At 46.2% G+C, this 19815-nt stretch overlaps 1 protein-coding gene across 1 annotated transcript in view; it reads left to right on the top strand.

Annotated features, from left to right (window-relative positions):
- The first annotated feature begins 2684 nt into the window (after positions 1 to 2684).
- The window catches only part of Fam47e (family with sequence similarity 47 member E), a 41017-nt gene continuing 23886 nt past the window's right edge, over positions 2685 to 19815 (top strand). Inside the window, 5 exon segments of the mRNA XM_076926494.1 lie at positions 2685 to 3089; positions 11567 to 11704; positions 11706 to 11776; positions 11779 to 11882; positions 15459 to 15592. Coding sequence (XP_076782609.1) covers positions 2839 to 3089; positions 11567 to 11704; positions 11706 to 11776; positions 11779 to 11882; positions 15459 to 15592 — 698 coding nt within the window. The 5' untranslated portion in view covers positions 2685 to 2838.

The raw sequence follows: 19815 nt of genomic DNA, 5'->3' as shown, positions 1-19815 counted from the left end.
TGTGTAAGACACATACATGTTGTGTGTAAGACACATCCATGTTGTGTGTAAGACACATACATGTTGTAGCATCTATCAGCACTCATTTCCTTCTGTTGCTAAATAATATTCCACTAGACGTGGATTCCTTCATATGGGCTTTAAGTACTTAACTTTTAGCTATTTTTAATGTATTGTTTTTATTTTTTTATTTTTTTGCTTGTATATAAAGGAGTGAATTGTCAGGACATGCCATAACTGTATTTAACTTTTTAAAGCACCATGTTTCTTTAAAATTATTTGCATCTTTTGAATTGATTTCTACTCTGAATTCAAACAGAGGAAAATGTTTATTTGGGTATAGGTACTTTTTCTGTTCTTTTCCCATGGGATCCCACCTGATGCTAGGTAGAACACACAGTAATATGTGTGGTCCAGCTCAAGGTAGCTCACAAGGTAGTTGAGGCACTTGCCAATCCTTACGAGTCTGGAACATTCTTCATTGAGGCCAAGAACATAGTTCTTTATTTTCTTTCTTTTTTTAATTTAACTTTTTTTTTTTTTTACATATTTACTTTACATCCCACTCATTGTTCCCGTCCTAGTCACCCCCTCCCACAATCCTTCCCCCATCCCTCCTCCTCTGAGTGGGAGAGCATATTTCTTTACCAAACAAGAGCCCTCCCTTGCCCATTCTTCCTTCCCCTTTCCTTTCTTTCTTGGCTTCTTTTGCTGGGGATTAAACCCAGCCCTCAGATGCTGGATAAGCACATCACTGTGGGACACAGGTATAACTAAAAATGTACCCAAGCAACAATTTTTTAAGTTAACTGAGCAAATCTGGGTCAACACAGGAGACAAGAGGGTAACCGTTCCAGAGACACCCAGGGAACATGGCCAGATGCCGCCACGTGGGCTTTAGACTAGAGGAAAGGTACAGATTCCATTTTCCCCCGCCCTAGGTCCAAAGGTGCCGTGACTGGTATAGATTACCTCCTCCACCCCTAAAGGCTCTTATGTATTCCCAGACAGTGGCACTCGTGAACGGAGAGTGGAAAGGAGGCTCTGATGCAATCAGGCGATTGATCCATTGATGAGTTCCTAGTAGAATGGACCTGACAGAGGGACCAGGTCACTGTTAGTGTCTCCCTGGATCAGGTTTCTGGTGTCTGCGCCTTAGCTGCCAGGAGGTGAGCAGCTCGCCCTCCATGTCTTTCTGCCTCAGCATGGCTCCAAAACAAGACTCAGGGCCGGTGGCCACATCTGAAACGAAGAACATACCTGAAGTAGTTTGGAGAGATGAAGTTGCTTGCCCTCAACCAACAGAAACCTGTCACACGATCTATTAATGTTTAAATTATTTTATAATTGTTAAAAGAAATTTATTTATTTATTTCGTTTTATTTTAAGACAGGACCTGTAGCCATTGGAAAGATTTTGTTGTTTTCTTTCACTCTGACTGTGTCTGACTTCCTCCTACCATGCTTATATCATGCAGTAAGCGGGTGGAGGGCAAAGGCTAGACAGGGCAGCTACCCAGTGAAGCCTGGGATGGCTTAAAGAACAGCAGTGCACAAGTGTGTGACCTGGGCTTACTCTTACTTATGTCTGTCTGTCCTGGCTCCATTCCCTAAGTCCTTAGAAACCCAACCCAAATTTCACCAACATTTGTAGAATTCCTTGAAAGTCCCCATGTGCTGTGACCTGAGTATTTATTTACACCCTTTCCCTTTATGTTGAGATCCTAATCCTAACCCCCAGTATGATGATACTAAGAAAACCATTTTTTCATTTTAGTTCTTTTCTGTTATAACAGAATACCTGAGATTGGTAACTTATAACGAATAGTGCTTTACTTCAGTCCATGGTTCTAGAGGCCGCGGAGCTTAAGTAGTAGGTAGCTGCATGGTGAGGTCCACACATTGCTTTAACTCGTGGTGGAAAGGCCAAAAGACTAGCCAGCCTCTCAGAAGTTACACGAGAGCACTTGCTGTTTTGAAGGAAAGGAGTTCTGTTCCAAGCACCCATGTCAGGCAGTTCACCACACATAATTCAAGTTCTAGGGGATCTGGTGCCCTCTTCTGGCCTCTGCGGGAATATACGTATGGACACAAACTCACTTAAATAATAGCACTCAGTGGCTCTGAAAAAGGCATAAATGATCAGTGCTTATGTGTGGTTTAAGGTGGCTTGTGTCTAGCTTTTTGTTGTGGTCAGCATTTTTGGTAACCCTTCTACAGTGACCTTCTCCCTTAATCTGGGTCTTCGTTAGTGTTCATTGAGGGAGAATTTGTGTATTCCTAGCTAATTTTAGCGTGCAGCTAACTTACAAAAGAGGCTTCAGTGGGCACCTTCTGGAAGAAATAGTTTTCACGAAAATCAGGACTCTCTGAAGTAGCAAGCAAACATCAAACAGACACATTCTCCAGTAACCGATGTTTACATGAGACCTTGTTGACCAGGCTAGCAGGATGGTAGGAACCGGGCGCGCCAAAGTGGCTTGAAGTTGACGAATTTAAAAACACAAGAACTGAAAGGGACCCTGGCTGGCTGGACACCAATCGGTCACTAAATACAAGAGTGGAAGCCTCTTCCTGCTAGCTCCTGTCCCCCCACCCCCTCCTCCTGGCTCCCTGGTTTCCTCCTCTTGCCCCCCCCCCCCCCCTTTCTTTCCTGCTTGGTTGCTTCTCTGCAGTAAACATTTGTTTAAAAAATGATCAATAACAATAAACATCCTCTTTCAGTCTCCAGTACATTTCTCGGATACTTTTTTCAGTACTTTTCCACCAGGATAAAATCTGAATAAATCGAGGCCTGGATCCTTCTCTCCCAGGTCAGTTCTATACCCCTAGCAATAGAATGTCAGCCCAGCTCGGATGTCGTTGGGGTAATGCTAGGCGCCTCGGTTGCTGCGGGCCAAATTGGGCAGGTCCGGGCAGCGCAGGGCTATGCTGGTCTCCTAGCGACTCGGGAAGCTGTGGGGGAACTTGCCACTCAAGACTCGGCAGTGGTTATGCAGCGGGCAGTGCCATGGTGGAGCGTGGGCAGCGCCTCCAGCCCACGACTCTGGCTCCGAGACTGCCGAGGGAGCGCCGCCGGAACTGCGGGTGGTAAGTACAATGCTCTTGCAGGGAACGGGATCCCCTGGGCTGGGGCAGAGATAGACCTCGCTGCTAGGAGTTGTTTTACTCCGTGTCCCCTCACTATTGTAATAGAGCAAAAGGACCAGTGCTGGAGTGACACAACCTTTCCGGTTTGTTTAGGTTTTGCCACAAACCCCCAGGGGGAGAGGCTGCCCTAGCCTAGGACTCTTGAGTGCCTGCCTTCTACACAGACGCGCCCTTCTTGGAGTAGCCAACTCTTTCATCAGATACTCCGGGACCCCTAGTTCCTTGTGTTCTGTTTATGGCATCTATGACACCTAGAGTCTTTAGCCCTCCAGTTGGAAGGTCTAATCAAGCAGAACCCTTAGCAGGAGCTAGCCTCCTGGTAAGGCAGGCTGCTATTTTGAAAGGTTAGTAGGGCGGGAAAGAAAGAGGCTTTTATTTTCCCCTTGCTGGATCCTTGAGAGTGCGGTTTAGCTGGTGAAGAGGTGCTTCTTCTGTGTGGTGACTAAGCCTAGAGTCAGAAAGGCTCAGTATGTAGCCTAGGCTAGCCTTAAGCTGGTGGTCTCCTGCCTCAGCCTCCAGAGCCCAAGGATTAGAGGTCTACCGGTATATACCCAGCTCCCTGCACTCTTGTTTTCTTACTATGAATTGGCATCGGATCAGTGAGTCAGCTCTGTAGGTTCTCGAGGAGCCTTGGGACTGGCGATACACAGAACTCAGTGTGCTCTTTCTGCAAGTGAGCGATTATGAAATGCTTTGGAAATCTTTGCAAAGTCCTTCCATCTGAAACTTATTTGCTTTGAAATAATTGTAGACTCAGGAGACAGTGCAAATGTCCAAGATTCCATATAGCCTTCGGGAGTTGTTTCCAATGGCACTGTCTTACACATCTGTAGCCTGCCACCAAATCAGGACAGCAGCTTTGGACAATATAGTGGTTAGATAAAACCTCTGCGTTTCATCAGCTGTCTTCTCTAAAATGTTCAGATGTACTTCAGGATACCAATTGCTTTATGACCTTTCTCATTGCTGTAGAAGAACACTGTCAAGAAACAAGAACTGGTTCTGGCTCATAATTTTGGGAGGTATTGGTTCATGCTGGTGGGGAAGGTAGGCATTCCAAGCAGCTCCATCCACAGGGATGCGAGCTCGTGACATGGCTTGCTCATATCTTAGGAGATTGGCAGCACAAATGAATGGGAAGCAGAGCCAGACCATTACCCCACAGGCTAACCAGGCTTCACATTCTAAAAGTCCTGTAACTTCAAAACAACTAAGTGTTTAAACACAAGAACCTTTGGGGGATATTTTACACCAAACCACCACACAGGAACTGCTTTGTGGGACCTTCATTGTTAAGTCTTTCTTCCCTCAACAATCACAAATCTGTTCTCCAGTTCTGTAATTTTAAGCATTTTAAGACTATTAGCTAGGTCTAGAGACATGGCTTAGCAAATTAAGAGAGCTCAATGCTTTTCGAGAGGACTGGAGTTGGGTCCCAGAGCCGGTGTCAGGAGCCTGCACATGCCTGTAACTTCAGGTCCAGGGAATGTGATAAACATATAAAAGAGAATAAAAATAAATAATGCAAGCAAGCTAGAATAGCATCTTTTGATATTTTGATATTTGCTCCTTTTCACCCATAAAGCTTGTGAGATCCACCCAAGATGTGCACGACCATCACGTGTTCATTTCATTGCTAAGGAGTGTGTTCTGTGGCTTGTTGCTAAGGCGTGTGTTCTGTGGTGTGTATATACTACGGTTTGTTTATTCACTTGAAGATATGCCAGGCTATTTTCAGTTTTTGACTATTACATAAAAAGTTGTCGTGAACCTTTATGTACATGTTTTTGCAAGAACATATATTTTCATTTTTCTAGGGTAAATGTTAATATATATATATATTATGTGGGAAACAGTAGACCTTTAGGAGAAATTCCTTTAGTTTTATGTTATTAGTCAGGCAAGATTCTTCATAGGCTTAAGGAAACGTGGAGAGTTGAGGATGGGGGTTTAGTCCAGTTTGCAGAGTGCTCACCTAGTATGCAGCTTTGGGCTCAATCCCCAGCATTCTATAAGCTAGACATGATGGTGCATGTTTATAATTGCAGTGTTCGGGACGGTGGAGGCAAGAGGCTCAGAAGTTGAAGGTAAAGTTGTCCTCTACAAGGCTGGTTTGAGAGTAACATGGGCTATAGGAGGCCGAATCTATCTATAAACAAAGAAATAAATAAGAAAATACAGGGTTAAACGTTTTAACAATGAGAAGCAGAGTAGGGTAAAGGAAAGCCCACCCTCTACATGCCTAACCCCTCAGAACCGGAAGTGAGCTAGGTAGACTGGATCTTTTCTTCCAGTTTCAGAATTCTGAGTCTCGGTCAAATTAGTAGACAGCTCCCATTTGAGACATATGGCTGTATATAAGCAAAAACATTTGTTACCGTCTCTATTTTTAGGAAGGGTTTGGGTGTAAAATGGTTTTTAGTTAACTATTAACTATTAATATGACCTGGCCAGCCCCCTAGTTGAGTCAGAGTCCCAGGGGTTTATTATTTAGCTCTGTGCAATAACTGGGGGTAAGTTATCCCCAATCTCATTCTCTAATGCTAGACTGGATACTTCCCTAACTGTGCTCCCCAAAATACTTGCTGTTTGGGTCTTGCTGGGCTAGTTTTGTTCCAGCAGTCTGTCCTGGGAGGATGGGGGTGCATTTCAGTCAGGTACATGCTGCTGGTTCAGCACATCTCATGGAGACCTTCGGCCTTCTCAGTCTTCTGTCTCTTCCCTCCTTTCTCTTTCTTCTCCTCCTGGTGTCTATCTGCAACTCCCAGCCGGATAACTGCAAACCTGCCTACCTATTCCCTCCAGTAATTGGCTGCAGCCACCTTTATTTAACCAATGGTTTTAAATTGGGGAGCAAGGATTTCACAAGCAAAGCTGTTGTATGTGGGAATCCACTCATCTTGAGGCAACCAGATCCTGGGGTACAGAACTTAGCATTTGAATACATAGCAGCACCATACCAACCCCCAACTCTTGAGTGTTTAAGTTACTGCTAATAGGCAGAGCAGATTGGTGATCAGTTCTAAGATGAGATGTGGCCTAGCATGCCTGTACCCTCAGCTGCTTGGGGAGAAGCTTTCTGTAAACTCTTCCCCCCCCCCCCTTTCATCTAGATTTTCGTAATGCAGTGAAGTTAAGCCCCTTGCTCACACACACCCACTTACATATGGCAAAGAAGTTCTAGTGTTCACTGGAAACGACTGGGGACCAGGCTGGAATCTCTTTAAAATGTTTGATGATGATCACAGCAAAGACTGGGTTTAGTATAAAGGGCCTTTGGATGACAGGGACTACAGGCAAAAAAGGCTTCAGGGAAAAACACCAGCTCTCAAAATACCTAAGGCAAGCTGGCATGAGTTAGGTCATCAGACGCCTCGGGATCTGAGGCCTGGCTTTGGCATTAGTTATGCCCGATTATCCTAGATCTGGTATCATCTTCCTTCCCATGTGCCATCTGTCCCATCCATCTTACCTCCACGGCCTGACTGCTCCCTGAAAGAGGGGGCCTGGTGGGGAAGGGAGCAGAGACAGAGGCTGTGTGCTAGTCAGAAAGGGGAGGGGAAATAAAGGAGGGTTTATGGCTCACCTAAGGTAAACTGCGTTAGACCAACCATCCCATCGCGGCTCCATGAAAACATCTGTCTAGTCATCTAGAACTTAGAAAGCCTTCTGATTGTCTGAGAGGAACGGAGATTTCAGATTACTCAGTGGGAAATTGTAAAAATGTATCAGCTCCAGTGTGCAGCTAAGCACTGTTCACCAGCTCTCCGAACTGCATGAAAAATTCCAGTTCCATTATCTCTTAGCTATGGAGCTAATTTTAGAATTTATTCTTACTGTTTTTACACCCCCCATGTTTGTGTTTGTGTATATGTGAGTGTGTGTGTGTGTGTGTGAAGTCCCTGGAGTGAGTTACACCTGTGCAGCTTTTGACAAGTGTTTTGTTTCTCACTTCTTTGTCCCTCCCTTTAGCTATAAATTGTTTAGCTATAAGTTGTGATGCGGAGTTGTTATGCGATTTAAATAGGCTGATGTAAGAAAGCATTTAAAGCAGCTCCTGTCTTTTTAGTAGGGAGTTCTCCATTTGTGTTAGCTATTATGACTCTTTAGGAAAAAAATTATCTATTTGTATGTGCATGCTCGTGTGTGTTCATGTGTGTACACATGTGTGTAACATGTTGCAGATGTGTGTACACGTGTTGCACACATGTATGTACGTGTCTACATGTATATGTTTATGCATGTGTGTCTGCATTCATATGTGCGTGTGTTAATGTGTATACACATGTGTGTGCATGCTTACATGCATGTTTATATGTGTGTGTGTGTTTGTGCATTCTTATGTTCGTGCGCACACACAGGCTATCAAGTGCATGTGGAGGTCAGAGAACAACTTTTGGGAGTCAGTCCTCTCCTTCCACCATGTGGGTCTGGGATTAGGCTTGTGGGCAGGCATCTTTGCCCACTGAGCCATCTGTCAGGCCTTGTACTTACAATTCTTATTAAAACATAAAGAAGGTTGGCTATGTGGGAGGCTAAGGCGGTAGGACAGAGAATTCTTGAGTTCAGGGCCATCGGAGACTACATAGTGAGATCTTGTTTCACATACACAAATACACAAACACACACACACACTAAATGACATGTTGTAGGTTTGATATAGCCCATGGACTATAATTTCACAGCCTTCCTTCTGAGTTGAGAAGAGGAAACCAAGCCACTGAGGTTATCTAACAGACCATTCATTCAGCAACAAGGGGACTGTATTTGCTCCCCTTCTTGTCGCCATGACAAAATGCCCCACACATAGGGGTAGGATTTATTTGGGCTCAGGGTGTTGGGGAACCTTGCTATTAAGGTAGCAGGCCCCCATGACCAGATTGCTTTCTGAGCTCAGTGCAAAATGGAGGACTCCCTTCTCAGTGAGGCTTCACTGTCTCTGCCTGTCTTTGTCAGGACAATGTTCTTGAACACAGGTGGTTGGCCTTGTCTGGCCTTGTCTGAAAAGTGACCTTGTTCAGAGCTCTCTGCAAGGCTGCATGGCTCAGCACACATGTCCCACTCTGGCTTCCGGCCTGAAGGATAATTAGGTGCTGTATTATAACCAGTCAGCCCTTCCTGCTTGCTTGATGCCATAACAAATTAGGCCTTTCCACATGCATGCCTAAAAAAGACCTTAAATACCCTATCCGCGAAACAATGAAGTAGGTTTGTCTCGATGCAGCAGTTTCATGGCTGGCCAGCTGGCTGCACCCTGCTCTCTGCTTCTGCTCCCTCTGTCCCCTCAGGCTGACCAGACTTGGAGTCACCTAGGAGATATTCCTGGGCATGCCTATGAGGACGTTTCTTGAGAGGGTTGGCTGAAGAAAAAAGAGCCACCCTGAATGTGGGTACCACCATGCTATGGGCTGGAGTCCTGGGCTGAGGAGAGGAAGGACTGGCATTCCCTACTCTGTGTGAGGAGTTCCAGCTAGGGGACCCACCACCATGAATTCAGCCCTGCCTTCCCTACCATCATGGACACTACATTCTCAAACTGTGTGTGGGCGCCCACTTAGTGAAGTTTATCATCAGAGGAGCTACAGTGTTACTGGGACATGGTTCTTCCTACTACTGTATTGACTTTTAGTCTCTGAGAGGGGAAGCAAGCTGACTATCCTTCACAAACTGAATGTGTAGTGACAATTTTGTCATTGTGGTTTCTTTAGAAAACACAGGGATATTATAAGAATGTGATTTTGTTTTCATCCCGGGTGCGGGATACGGGGCTGCTTCCCGGCAGCTATGATTTGCTTTGTCCTCTAGCAGGGGTGTGATTTTGCCAGCTGCAGATAGTTTATGCCATTGCATGACGCTTGGAATTCTGGGGATGTTTTCAAAGGGTGTATAAATGCTGAGGCCCTGAGAGCGTTGTTGAGTTGTTACTTGGTTGTGGTTTGTTAAATAGTTGTACGAAAAGAAGGGAAAGGAGGAAGGGAGAAAGGGAAGAAGAAGAAGAAGAAGAAGAAGAAGAAGAAGAAGAAGAAGAAGAAGAAGAAGAAGAAGAAGAAGAAGAAGAAGAAGACGACGAAGAGGAAGAAGAAGAGGAAGAAGAAATTAGATATCCTGATGTCAAAGATCAAACTTGCCCCAAGGAACTTGATGCCCTTAACAGCAGGAAGTAGACTAAGGATAATGCCACCCCTTTACCCTCTATCCTTTTTTCCGTCTTCTATCTAGTGTTAGGAAGTTGAAAGGATGGAGAAGGGTGAAATAAAGAAAAAACTTACAAAATCGCCAAAGTCTGGCTACAGAAAGGATTTTTTTTTTCTAATGTGGCAGAAGCCGTTACAATGACAAATGCTTAGATTGACGTGGGTGGCCCTTTAAAATACAGTGACATGGATGACACAGGTGAAACTTTGAAATAGGGTATTCAATTTTAAAAAAGCATCTTCTGTTCACATGCATTTAGACTGCATATATATCGAGGGGGGACTCTTCAATGATGTATGCAGGCAGAAGGTACAGATCACATGCAGAACAGTGGCTTTGCTTAGGCAGGAGATGGGAGCCTGTCTTAGACTTTCTATTCCTGCACAAACATCATGACCAAGAAGCAAGTTGGAGAGGAAAGGGTTTATTCAGCTTACACTTCCACATTGCTGTTCATCACCAAAGGAAGTCAGGACTGGAACTCAAGCAGGTCAGGAAGCAGGAGCTGATGCAGAGGCCATGGAGGGATGTTACCTACTGGCTTGCTTCCCCTGGCTTGCTCAGCTTACTTTCTTATTGTAAGGAGCAGGCCCTTAACAGGACCGACTCCATATTTGTAATAGGAAAGAAAACATGTTTGAAGTGAAGTTGTTTTGAAGTGCTGTGGTAACCAGAAGTTGTTTTGATAATCAAAAGTTGTTTTGAAAACCTTATGAATCAAAATATTTGTGCATTAAAACAAGTTGTTTTAAATCAGTGTGATAACCAGCTGTAATGAAGTCATAGCCCCAGAGATAACCAGAAGCATCTGGTTATCTTCTGTGCACGTCAGAAGTAACCCCAAATTCAGCATAAAAGAGGAGCCCCCGGCCGGAGCACTTCATCACACTGGTAGCCATGACTGGCTAGTGTGATCCTCTGTTCAGGCCTCCTCTGCACCCGACCATCAAAGCAGCAGCTGAGAGACAGCAGCCTTCATGGCCAAGCACTCTCCGGACCTGAGCTGCTGGAAACTACAGTCATAAGGACGCAGGTCGTATAACTCATGAATAATGATGTACTTACTGCTATACTTATTTCTTTGGTAATTAGCAATTTATTATTTGTTGTAAGCCGCCGATCTGACGGAGCCGCAGATCTGTCGGCTGACTGAAAAGGCGCTGCAGATCCGGCAGCTGAGTAAAGCAGCGCTGCCGCTTTGACTGGCATTCGCGCATCAGCCGCTCTGAAGCAGCAATCCAAGATGGCACCTGCTTAGGCTCTGGTAGTAACTACCAGTGCACTGCGCATGGAATTTGGCTCCAGCCCCTCCCAAACGGGGCATGCAAATGAGGTACCACTAGGGTACCATGAACCTGGCCAACCACCCTCTCCTGGGCGGGGTATGCTGAGGTGTATGCATATGAGGCACTGCAAATTGACCAATCGAGCACCTCCATGCGCTCTGCCCCGCCCAGGGCTGAGGGTATATAAACAGCCCATTCTGGGCATTCGAGGTCTCTCCCAGAAATCTAAAAGAGCGCTTCCAATAAAGGCTGTTGAGAAGGATCCAGTTTGTCGCGTCTTCCTTGCTGATCTAGTGGGGACGCGACAATTTGTGTTTATTGTATTGATATTGATAGAGGCAATGCATAGGAAATGTGGCAATACCTCGTTACAATAGCTTTAGCATTGGTGAGAATATATTGTTTGCTGTGCATTACTAAAGAGCAATTAAATATCAAACCTCTGTCTCTGGCATACTCTCTCCCCTCTTGTGGAACTGACCATCTCACAGTCAATCCTATATACGATTCCTGAGTGGAGAGGACCTGTCACTCCTCTCCCCATGGGGACTCTAAAACCTTATCACAACCTGCTTACTACAGATAACATACTGGGCTCGAGACACTTATAGAACCTAAGACTACCAGCCCAGGGATGGCACCACCCACAAGGGGCCCTCTCCCCTTGATCACTAATTGAGAAAATGCCTTACAGCTGGATCTCATGGAGGCATTTCCTCAAGGGAGGCTCCTTTCTCTGTGATAACTCCAGCTTGTGTCAAGTTGACACAAAACCAGTCAATACAGAGCCATTTGTAGGTACATGGTAGACCACAGAAAGCAGGGGCTTGCAGCCTCTAATGCTCAGCCACCCCCACAATAGGTGGGGCCGGCCTCCTCACACCCTCCTCCTACCCAAGTCCTGGGATGCTCATCATCTGATACATTGTCTCCTAGGTACCTCGAGAACCTGCCTTCCAAGCGTTTCACAAAGCCTAACAGGCTGACATTCCCGGGTTTCTTGAACAGCCAACACTGGGTGTTTGTGAAAGAGGGGCTGGATGACTTCAGGAAAGACTGTCCCCCTACACCAGGGCCCAAAGGATGCCTTTCTACCTCTTACTCATCATGGAGCTCCCAATATTACCCCCAAGAAGAGGCAAAGCAGACTGCCCAGAAGGCTGAGAAGGCATTCCTGGAGGATGTGAAAGCTAACGTGACCCCACACCCCCTGGCTCTCTACCCACAACTTAAAGAAGCTCTGCCTGCTGAGGTGATCTGTCTGGGCTTGAGGGAAGGCCTCCTGGGAGTGCCCAAAACAATTCTCTGCAGATGCCCAGGTTATAAGAAGAAAGGTGTATCCTACCCCCAGTGAAGGCTTTTTACCAGCTCAGAGCAGCCTTCCTTTTTCTACTGAGGAAACAAAACTGTGGGGCATGCAGGTGTTTCCTTTGCTGCCTGGCTTTGCCTTGAGACTCTGTGGGTACAGGAAGCTATACAAGGGTTGCTCAGTATTACTTACATCTATTTAGCCTGGGCCAAAGAGGTCTCCTTAAGAACTCACTAACAGATCGCTAGAGGCAAGAGAATTTGAAGGCCATGGGGACTTCACCACAACGCCCAAACCAGGCCTGAGCAGGAAATCTTGTGTCACCAATGTCCCAGTCTGCTCCTAATTCATCCTCATCACCCTCAGCACATTTACCCTGTTTTTATATCTGAAAATGGCCCCAAGCTTGACTTTCCAACAAAAAGGAAGAAATGCCGTCTTTTCATTGAGCAAATGGTAGCTTTCCCAGGACGGTGCTCCTCATCTGGTCTCCTCCATCTGCTAGAGAGCCTAGAAATGGTTTCTTAGTTGACCACTGTATCCTTAAACAAATCCCAGGCTGTATGAAATCTGAGGAAGGCAGACTGGCTGAGGCAGGGGATGAGCAGGAAGCTCTCCAGCCCCATCCCTGTTTAGCCTGTCCTGGCCTAAACAGATAAGTCTGGACCCACAATTGTGAAAGCAAAACAGGAGGCTCATTGTTATACATTGTTATATATTGTTACTAAGTTGCCATCCCTTACAAGAATACGAGTGTGTTTCCTAAACCTAAGGCATCCTGCAAACCATGTTCTGCAACCTATGCTGAACTTGTAACCCCAGGATGTATGCCCAAACCTTTGCCATACTAAACTCCTGAGCCTGAGATGGCTCCGTCCATGTGATATATTCTTGGGCTTGTCTACCTGTCGAGAACCGAACTACCCCACATTTAGGGGCCAAAATGTCGAGGACCGCTCTATCAATGTTGGAACCTGAACTGCCAAAAGCCTTGGGGGCTAAATTGTTAGAGCCCACACTGCCCCAAGCTGCTCTGGTCCACGGGTCGGGGTTCAGCAAGAGAGAGAAGAATGGAGACCAGACAGAGTGTGATTCAATCCTGTTTATTCTTCAATCTCTCTTCTTCTCTCCAAGTTCCTAGTTCCCAGTCCCAAGTTCCAAGTCCCTAGTTCCTAGTACCAAGTCTCAGGTCCTAATTCCAGTTCTAAATTGCTAGTCTCTTTCCCAGTTCCAAGTTTTCTCCAAGTCTCTAGTCCCTAGTTCTCTTTCCAAGTCTCGAGTGTCTAATAATTTCTTCTGTCTGCCTCTCGCCTTTTATGTCTCACTTCTAAGCCACGCCTTTAAGTCACGCCTTTAAGTCACGCCCTTAGGTCTTATCTCTAAATCACACCTTTAAGTCTCACATACCCAAAGGAAAATCCTGGGTATCTAAAACAAGATGTTATCAGAGTGTGCTCAGCTGTTGTAGGCTATTGTAAACAAGTCTCTTGTCAGGGTATATGGCTCAAGATGGCTGCAAGGATGATAGCTGCCTTCTATCAGCTCCCCACATCTACCCACAGGTAACCTTGAGCCAGAGTTTTGGGTCTTCTGTCCAGGTACTAACAGCCAATGATCCTGACAGCCATTCTCTACCAACTGTAACCCTTCCCCATGAAAAGCGCTGCTCTCTGAAAATCCAACTCAGAGAGTGGCAGCTGTTTGGCCAGTCCCTTGTGCACTTATAAATGCAGCTTGCTTTAATCAGACAGTCAGGGAAATAGTTTTTTTCCTCAGGTCTAACACATTCCCTTGCTCAACACCTCACCCTGTGAAACCTGTTCTTCAGAGGCCCGAATGAGGATCCTCTCATCAGGTGCTCTCCCTGCTCCACAATCAGCTCCTCTTCCCTCACTGCACTCCAGTCACTGAGTGAATGAACAAACGAATGATTCATGCTAGAAAAATCTATGGGAAGAGCAGCTGAAATTTCTAATCAGTGATTTTTCTACACAGCCTTTCCTCACTGGGTCCCGGAAGCCAGAGGGTCTGAGTCTCAGACAAAAGGCGGTTAAATCACATCTCACATGACACATGACCGTGGCAGGGGAGTGTGGCTTTTATTTCCTTGTCTGATTTTCTCAATTAGGTTTTGTTATTTTTTTTTAAAGTTTGTTAGTTTTTGTTCTTGTTTTTTTTCCCTTTTTATGTACTCTTCTCTTAGACATTACATCCCAACTGCAGTTTCCACTCCCTCCCCTTTCTCACCTCCTCCAGTATCTCCCCTGCACCTCCCCTTTCCCTAAGATCTACCCCCACTTCACATCCCCTCAGTAAAAAGCAGGTCTTCCAGGGACATCAACCAAATACTGCAGTAAGACCAGGCACAAATGATCACATCAAAGCTGCATGAGGCAACCCAACAGGAGGAAAAGAGTCCCAAAGGCAGGCAAGAGGAAGCCCCTGCTTCCTCTGTTAGGAACCCCACAAGAACACTGAGCTACACAACTGTAACATATATGCAGAGGACCTAGGTCGGACCCATACAGGCTCCCTGATCCCTGTGAGCGCACTTGAGTCCCAGTCAGGTGATTCTTGTTGGCTGTGCTCTTGTTGTGTCCTTGATTCCTCTGGTCCCTCCAAGTTTCCCTTCCCTTCCTCCACAGGGTTAACTTTGTTTTGAGCCAGAGTCTCTTCATGGTGCTGAGCTGGCTGCCTGAAGCCTTCCCCCCACCCCGTTCAGACTGTACTTTACAACCCCAGCAAAGAAACAACACTTCTTTTTTGTGTGCGTGTGATCCCAAGAAAATCCAACTCTATAGCTTAGTTTCCATGGATCCACTTGACTCATGAGACTCTTTCACTCCTAAACCAGTCATTGTGGCTCAGGTGCAATTTGCCTGGAGGGTCAGGTGTCGAGCTATGTGCACAAGTGTGCCTGTGTAATCAGAGCGGAAGACGACCTCATCTGTTGCTCTCGGGCACTGAGCATCATTTTACTGAGACAATGTCTCCTACGGGCCTGGAACTCACAGAGCAGGGTAGTTATCTTAGCGCTAAGATTAGATTACAGGTGTGCACCATACCTAATTATATTTTTAAAACACGAGTTCTTGGGGCGAGGGGGTTCGAACTCAGGTTCTCATTCGATTCTGGCAAGCACTTTTCTAGCTTCGATGTCTCCCCAGAATATGAGATCAATCTTCAAAGGGAAATGTAGATGCTGCATTCATAGGAGGCCTGAGAGATACCTGAGATGCCTGTAGTCGAGAACCACACAAATCCAACAGACACACTCCAAGCACTGGGGCTTTGGGGGCCCAAGGCACATTCTACTAGAGGAGATGGGACCACAACACAGACCCTGAGCATCAGAGCTGCAGAGGTTTATGGGTGGCCCCCAGCACAGTGCTCTCTGCAGGGCTTAAGGAATGGTGTTTGAAAAGGAACGCCAAAGAAGTGACTTGGTGTGTTTGTTATAGACTTGGGGCCCCTTTCCTCCAATCATCCTCTCACCCTAAGTCTGCTTTCTCTATGTAGCTCTTATTGCAGGTGCTGGAGATACTTGACCCTGAGAGGAAGCTGGAGGACTTGTGGGCTTACTGCCTGGGTACCAGGAAATTAATGAAGGAACCCACAAAGCTTATAGAAAAACACTCTTCCAAAGTATGCCTGTGAGTACTACTGATGTCTTTCCCCTGGTGAACAGCCTAGGATGGCCTTGTTATATGTAGAATTATTTTGCTCATTTGGGCTTTTCGTTTTGTTAGTTAAAAAAACAAAACAAAGGCCAGGCGGTGGTGGCGCACGCCTTTAATCCCAGCACTTGGGAGGCAGAGGCAGGAGGATTTCTGAGTTCGAGGCCAGCCTGGTCTACAGAGTGAGTTCCAGGACAGCCAGAACTACACAAAGAAACCCTGTCTTGAAAAACCAAAACCAAACCAAACCAAACCAAAACAACAACAACAAAAAAAAAACCCAAGAAACAAAATAATGCAGAGTTTCTTTTAGCCCAGGCTGACTTCCAACTCATTCTGTTGCTAAGGATGACCTAGCACACCTGAAACCCCTGCCTGCACGTCCCAAGGCTGGGATCTTAGGCCTGAGCCACCACGCCCTGGTATCTAGAATACTTGTAAAGAAGCAGTGGCAGTAAGTCTTGAAGACAAGACATGGCTCCTGTGGGTGTGGTCTCTCCAGCAGCAGCATAAACATCAGCTCCCACCTAGCTTTCATTTGGCATGAAAACCTGATGAATTAACTCTGTTCAACATGGCAGGCCAGTGGTTGGTTGAATCCTCCCAAGCACACGTGTGCACATATGTATAACACAGGAAATTGTCAATGATGCATTTGATAGTCTTTCTTTTTCTATTTTGAGACAGGGTTTCATGTACCCAGGCTGGCCTGGAACTCCTAGTCTGTCTGCCTCTGCTTTCAGAGTGCTGAGGTGACAGGCTTGAGCCACCACCCCACACCTGGCTGCTCGCTTGTCATTTAAGGCATTTATAGGATCTTCTGCTCTGAGACCCTGCTCATGTTTGTATAAACTATCCCCAGGCTAGAGAGATGGCTCAGGGGTTAAGAGCACTGTTAACTCTTCCAGAGGTCCTGAGCTCAATTCCCAGCAACCACATGGTGGCTCACAACCATCTGTAATGAGATCTGGTGCCCTCTTCTGATGTGTCCAAAGACAGTGACAGTGTACTCACATAAATAAATAAATATTTTTAAAAAATGCTAATAATTTCATGCACTTTCTCTGAAACTTTCCAAACTTCTCTGAAACTTAGTAGAAATGCTTGTATTATGCTTTTGCTCCCCCTAACCCACAGTATTTAATAATGTAGGTGTTTCCACAAGTATCGGTATAAAGAGATTTAAGATGAGACATACTTACTTTGAAAACTGAATGATCTCACGGAAGAGTAAGTTTGCCTAGAGACCTCAGGTGACAAGGACACTCTTGCATTGCTTGCTCTCTGGTATATCTGGGATGATAACTCATCTCACTTCTGTCTTTCTCCCACTGGAGAGCAAGAGGACCCATGGGTACACAAGTTCCTCTCCTTCTCTGTGTTGGAGGGAAAGTTGCCTGGTAGGGACTGGGCAGGAGGGTCTGCCAGTTGATGGCTTTTCATGGGCAGTTGTCTTGGACCTAACACTGAATCCTCCAGCATCTAACGCTTGGATTTTCCTGTGCCTGGAATTTAACCCGGGTTTTCGGCACCAGATCTAACGCGCCCCCCTTTGAGCTTTGCATCCGCGGAGAAATCACGAGACGCAGAGATCAGGTAGTTACTGCAAAAACGAGGCTTTTTAATCTTTATCACCCACGTGGAGAAACGCGGAGAGACGCGGAAGGGAAGGGCTGAGGAAGGGGTCCGGCTTAAGTACAGTCTAGAGTGACGTATTCACTTCTGGTTGGCTGTTCGCTCACCACATGCCTCGGGATTGGCAGTGACTAAGCACGCCTATCTGCCTAGCAACTGCGCAGATAAATGTTTACATCTGGAGAAAACACGCGGCCAGTGCCATCTTGGAAATGCAAATGTGTAGCCACTGAAACAGCGGCTCACTACACCAGCATGGCAGTTACTTGTCATAAAAGTCATGTTTGGGCTCTCGTCTTTGCAGTTTATATTGTCTTTTAAGCTGCTCAGAATCAGTGTGTAGAAGAGAGGAACATTATCTATAGGATTATTACATATTATAGAATTTATCATATATTATGATGTAGTAAGAAGATACAGATGGGATCTGTCTTTCAAGAAACTGTAAACAAACGGGAGTCAGTCAGCTATCTGGAAAGTGTCACTGAATAAGCCCTTTCCTCCCCAGCTTGCTTCTTGGTCATGATGTTTTGTGCAGGAATAGAAACCTCGACTAAGACACCCCCTGACCTCGCCCTTGGCTAAGGTCACATCGACACCTGTGCTACCACACCAGTGACTTTGCTCACTGCTGCGACAAAATGCCCAGCAGAAGCTGTGCAAGGGAGAAAGGATTTACTTTTAGCTCACAGTTCTTTTATGGTCTTAGCACATCATAAAAAAAAAAAAAATGTGGAATTTCACAGAGGTGACCTTGGCTGTTGGTATATGCATTTGTTTCCTTTGGCCGCTGTGAAATTTTATGCAATTAATATTAACAGTATTTAATGACAGTAGCTCTGAGGCCTGCAGTCTGACATGGCTGTCACAGTGCTGACATCAAAGGTGAGCGGGGCTGTGTTCCTTCCAGAGGCTGCAGGGAAATTTGTTCCTTGCCTCCTACAGTCTCTGGTGGCTGCTGGTCTTCTGTGACTTGTGACCACATCTTTCTAAACTGCAAGGCCAGCAGTCTCTGGGCTGTCCTCACATCGACTGTTCTTGGTGTGGGTCAGGCTTTGCTGCCTCTGCCTTTTTTCTTCAAGGACACTTGTGATGGCGTGTATGGCCCAGCAAGATAATCCAGAATAATATCCCGCTCAGAATAATATGAGCACCTGCAAAGACTCTTGGAAAGTAGAGTAGCACAAGCTCCGGGGATTAGCACCTGACCTCTTCAGAGGCTGCTATGACCCTACCAGAGCAAGAGGTGACACTGCCACTCTCCAAAACAAGCCCCCTTGGGCAGATATTCTGTCCTTTCCTTTGAAAAGAACCCTTGAAAGAGGCATCCCAACTCCCTTCTCTCTTGACTCCATAGCAGCCAAACTTCCTCTTCAGTGCCTACTGAACTCTACTGTACTGGCTGGGTTTGTGTGTCAACTTGACACAAGCTGGAGTTATCACAGAGAAAGGAGCCTTTCTTGAGGAGGAAATGCCTCCATGAGATCCAGCTGTAAGGCCTTTTCTCAATTAGTGATCAAGGGGAGGGGGCCCATGGGGTGGTGCCATCTCTGGGCTGGTAGGCTTGGGTTTTATAAGAAAACAGGCTGAACAAGCCAGGGGAGGCAAGCCAGTAAGTAACATCCCTCCATGGTCTCTGTATCAGCTCCTGCTTCCTGACCTGCTTGAGTTCCAGTCCTGACTTCCTTTGGTGATGAACAGCAATGTGGAAGTGTAAACTGAATAAACCCTTTCCTCCCCAACTTGCTTCTTGGTCGTGATGTTTTGTGCAGGAATAGGAACCCTAAGACATCCACTGACCTCCCTTTGGCTAAGGTCACATCAACACCTGTGCTACCACACCAGTGACTTTGCTCTTTGCTGTGAGAAAATGCCCAGAAGAAGCCGCGCAAGGGAGAAAGGATTTACTTTAGCTCCCAGTTCAAGAGTGTACAGTCTATCATGGCAGGGAAGGGATAGGCAGGGCAGACTCCCAGCTGAGGCAGCAGGAATGAACACCAGCTGCACCATCACCCAAAGCCCAATAGGAAGTAGAGAGCTTGAGCCCGAGTCAGGACCAGGCACTAACCCTCAAGCCGTGCTCCCAGCAGCTTCTTCCACCTTCCTTCCAGGAATTCTATAATCTGAACAGCCCCAGCTGGTGACCAAGTATTAAACAGCTGAGCTTCTGGGGTTCAAATCCCATTCAATTTTTAACAGTTACACAAGTGTTCACTGACCACCACACTGTCATTGAGGGCACAGTGAAACCATGCGACCAGACCGCTCCATGGGTAGAAAGGTTTAATTGGGAATCAAACTCTGGGTTGGGGCGGGGGGGGGGGGGGTGGAGCAGAGAGAAGAGCAAACAGTGGGAAAACAAGTGAATTTTCTGACTGTAGACAGGATGGGCTCTTTGAACTGATGCAGGCAGTTTGGATGACTGGGAACTAGATGTCCTTGCTGGAGGGACAGACCTCTAGGTAGATTAAGGGAAAGGAGGTTGGTTCCTGGTGGTTTAAAGGAGGCTCCTGGGAAAAAGAAACTGACTTTAGGTCTCTGTTTACCCAATAATCCTTCTGTTT

This window comes from Arvicanthis niloticus, chromosome 27 (assembly GCF_011762505.2).
Source record: "Arvicanthis niloticus isolate mArvNil1 chromosome 27, mArvNil1.pat.X, whole genome shotgun sequence".
NCBI classification, from domain to species: domain Eukaryota; kingdom Metazoa; phylum Chordata; class Mammalia; order Rodentia; family Muridae; genus Arvicanthis; species Arvicanthis niloticus.
The sequence above is the reverse complement of the archived record's forward strand: the minus strand, read 5'-3'. Positions and strand labels throughout refer to the sequence as shown.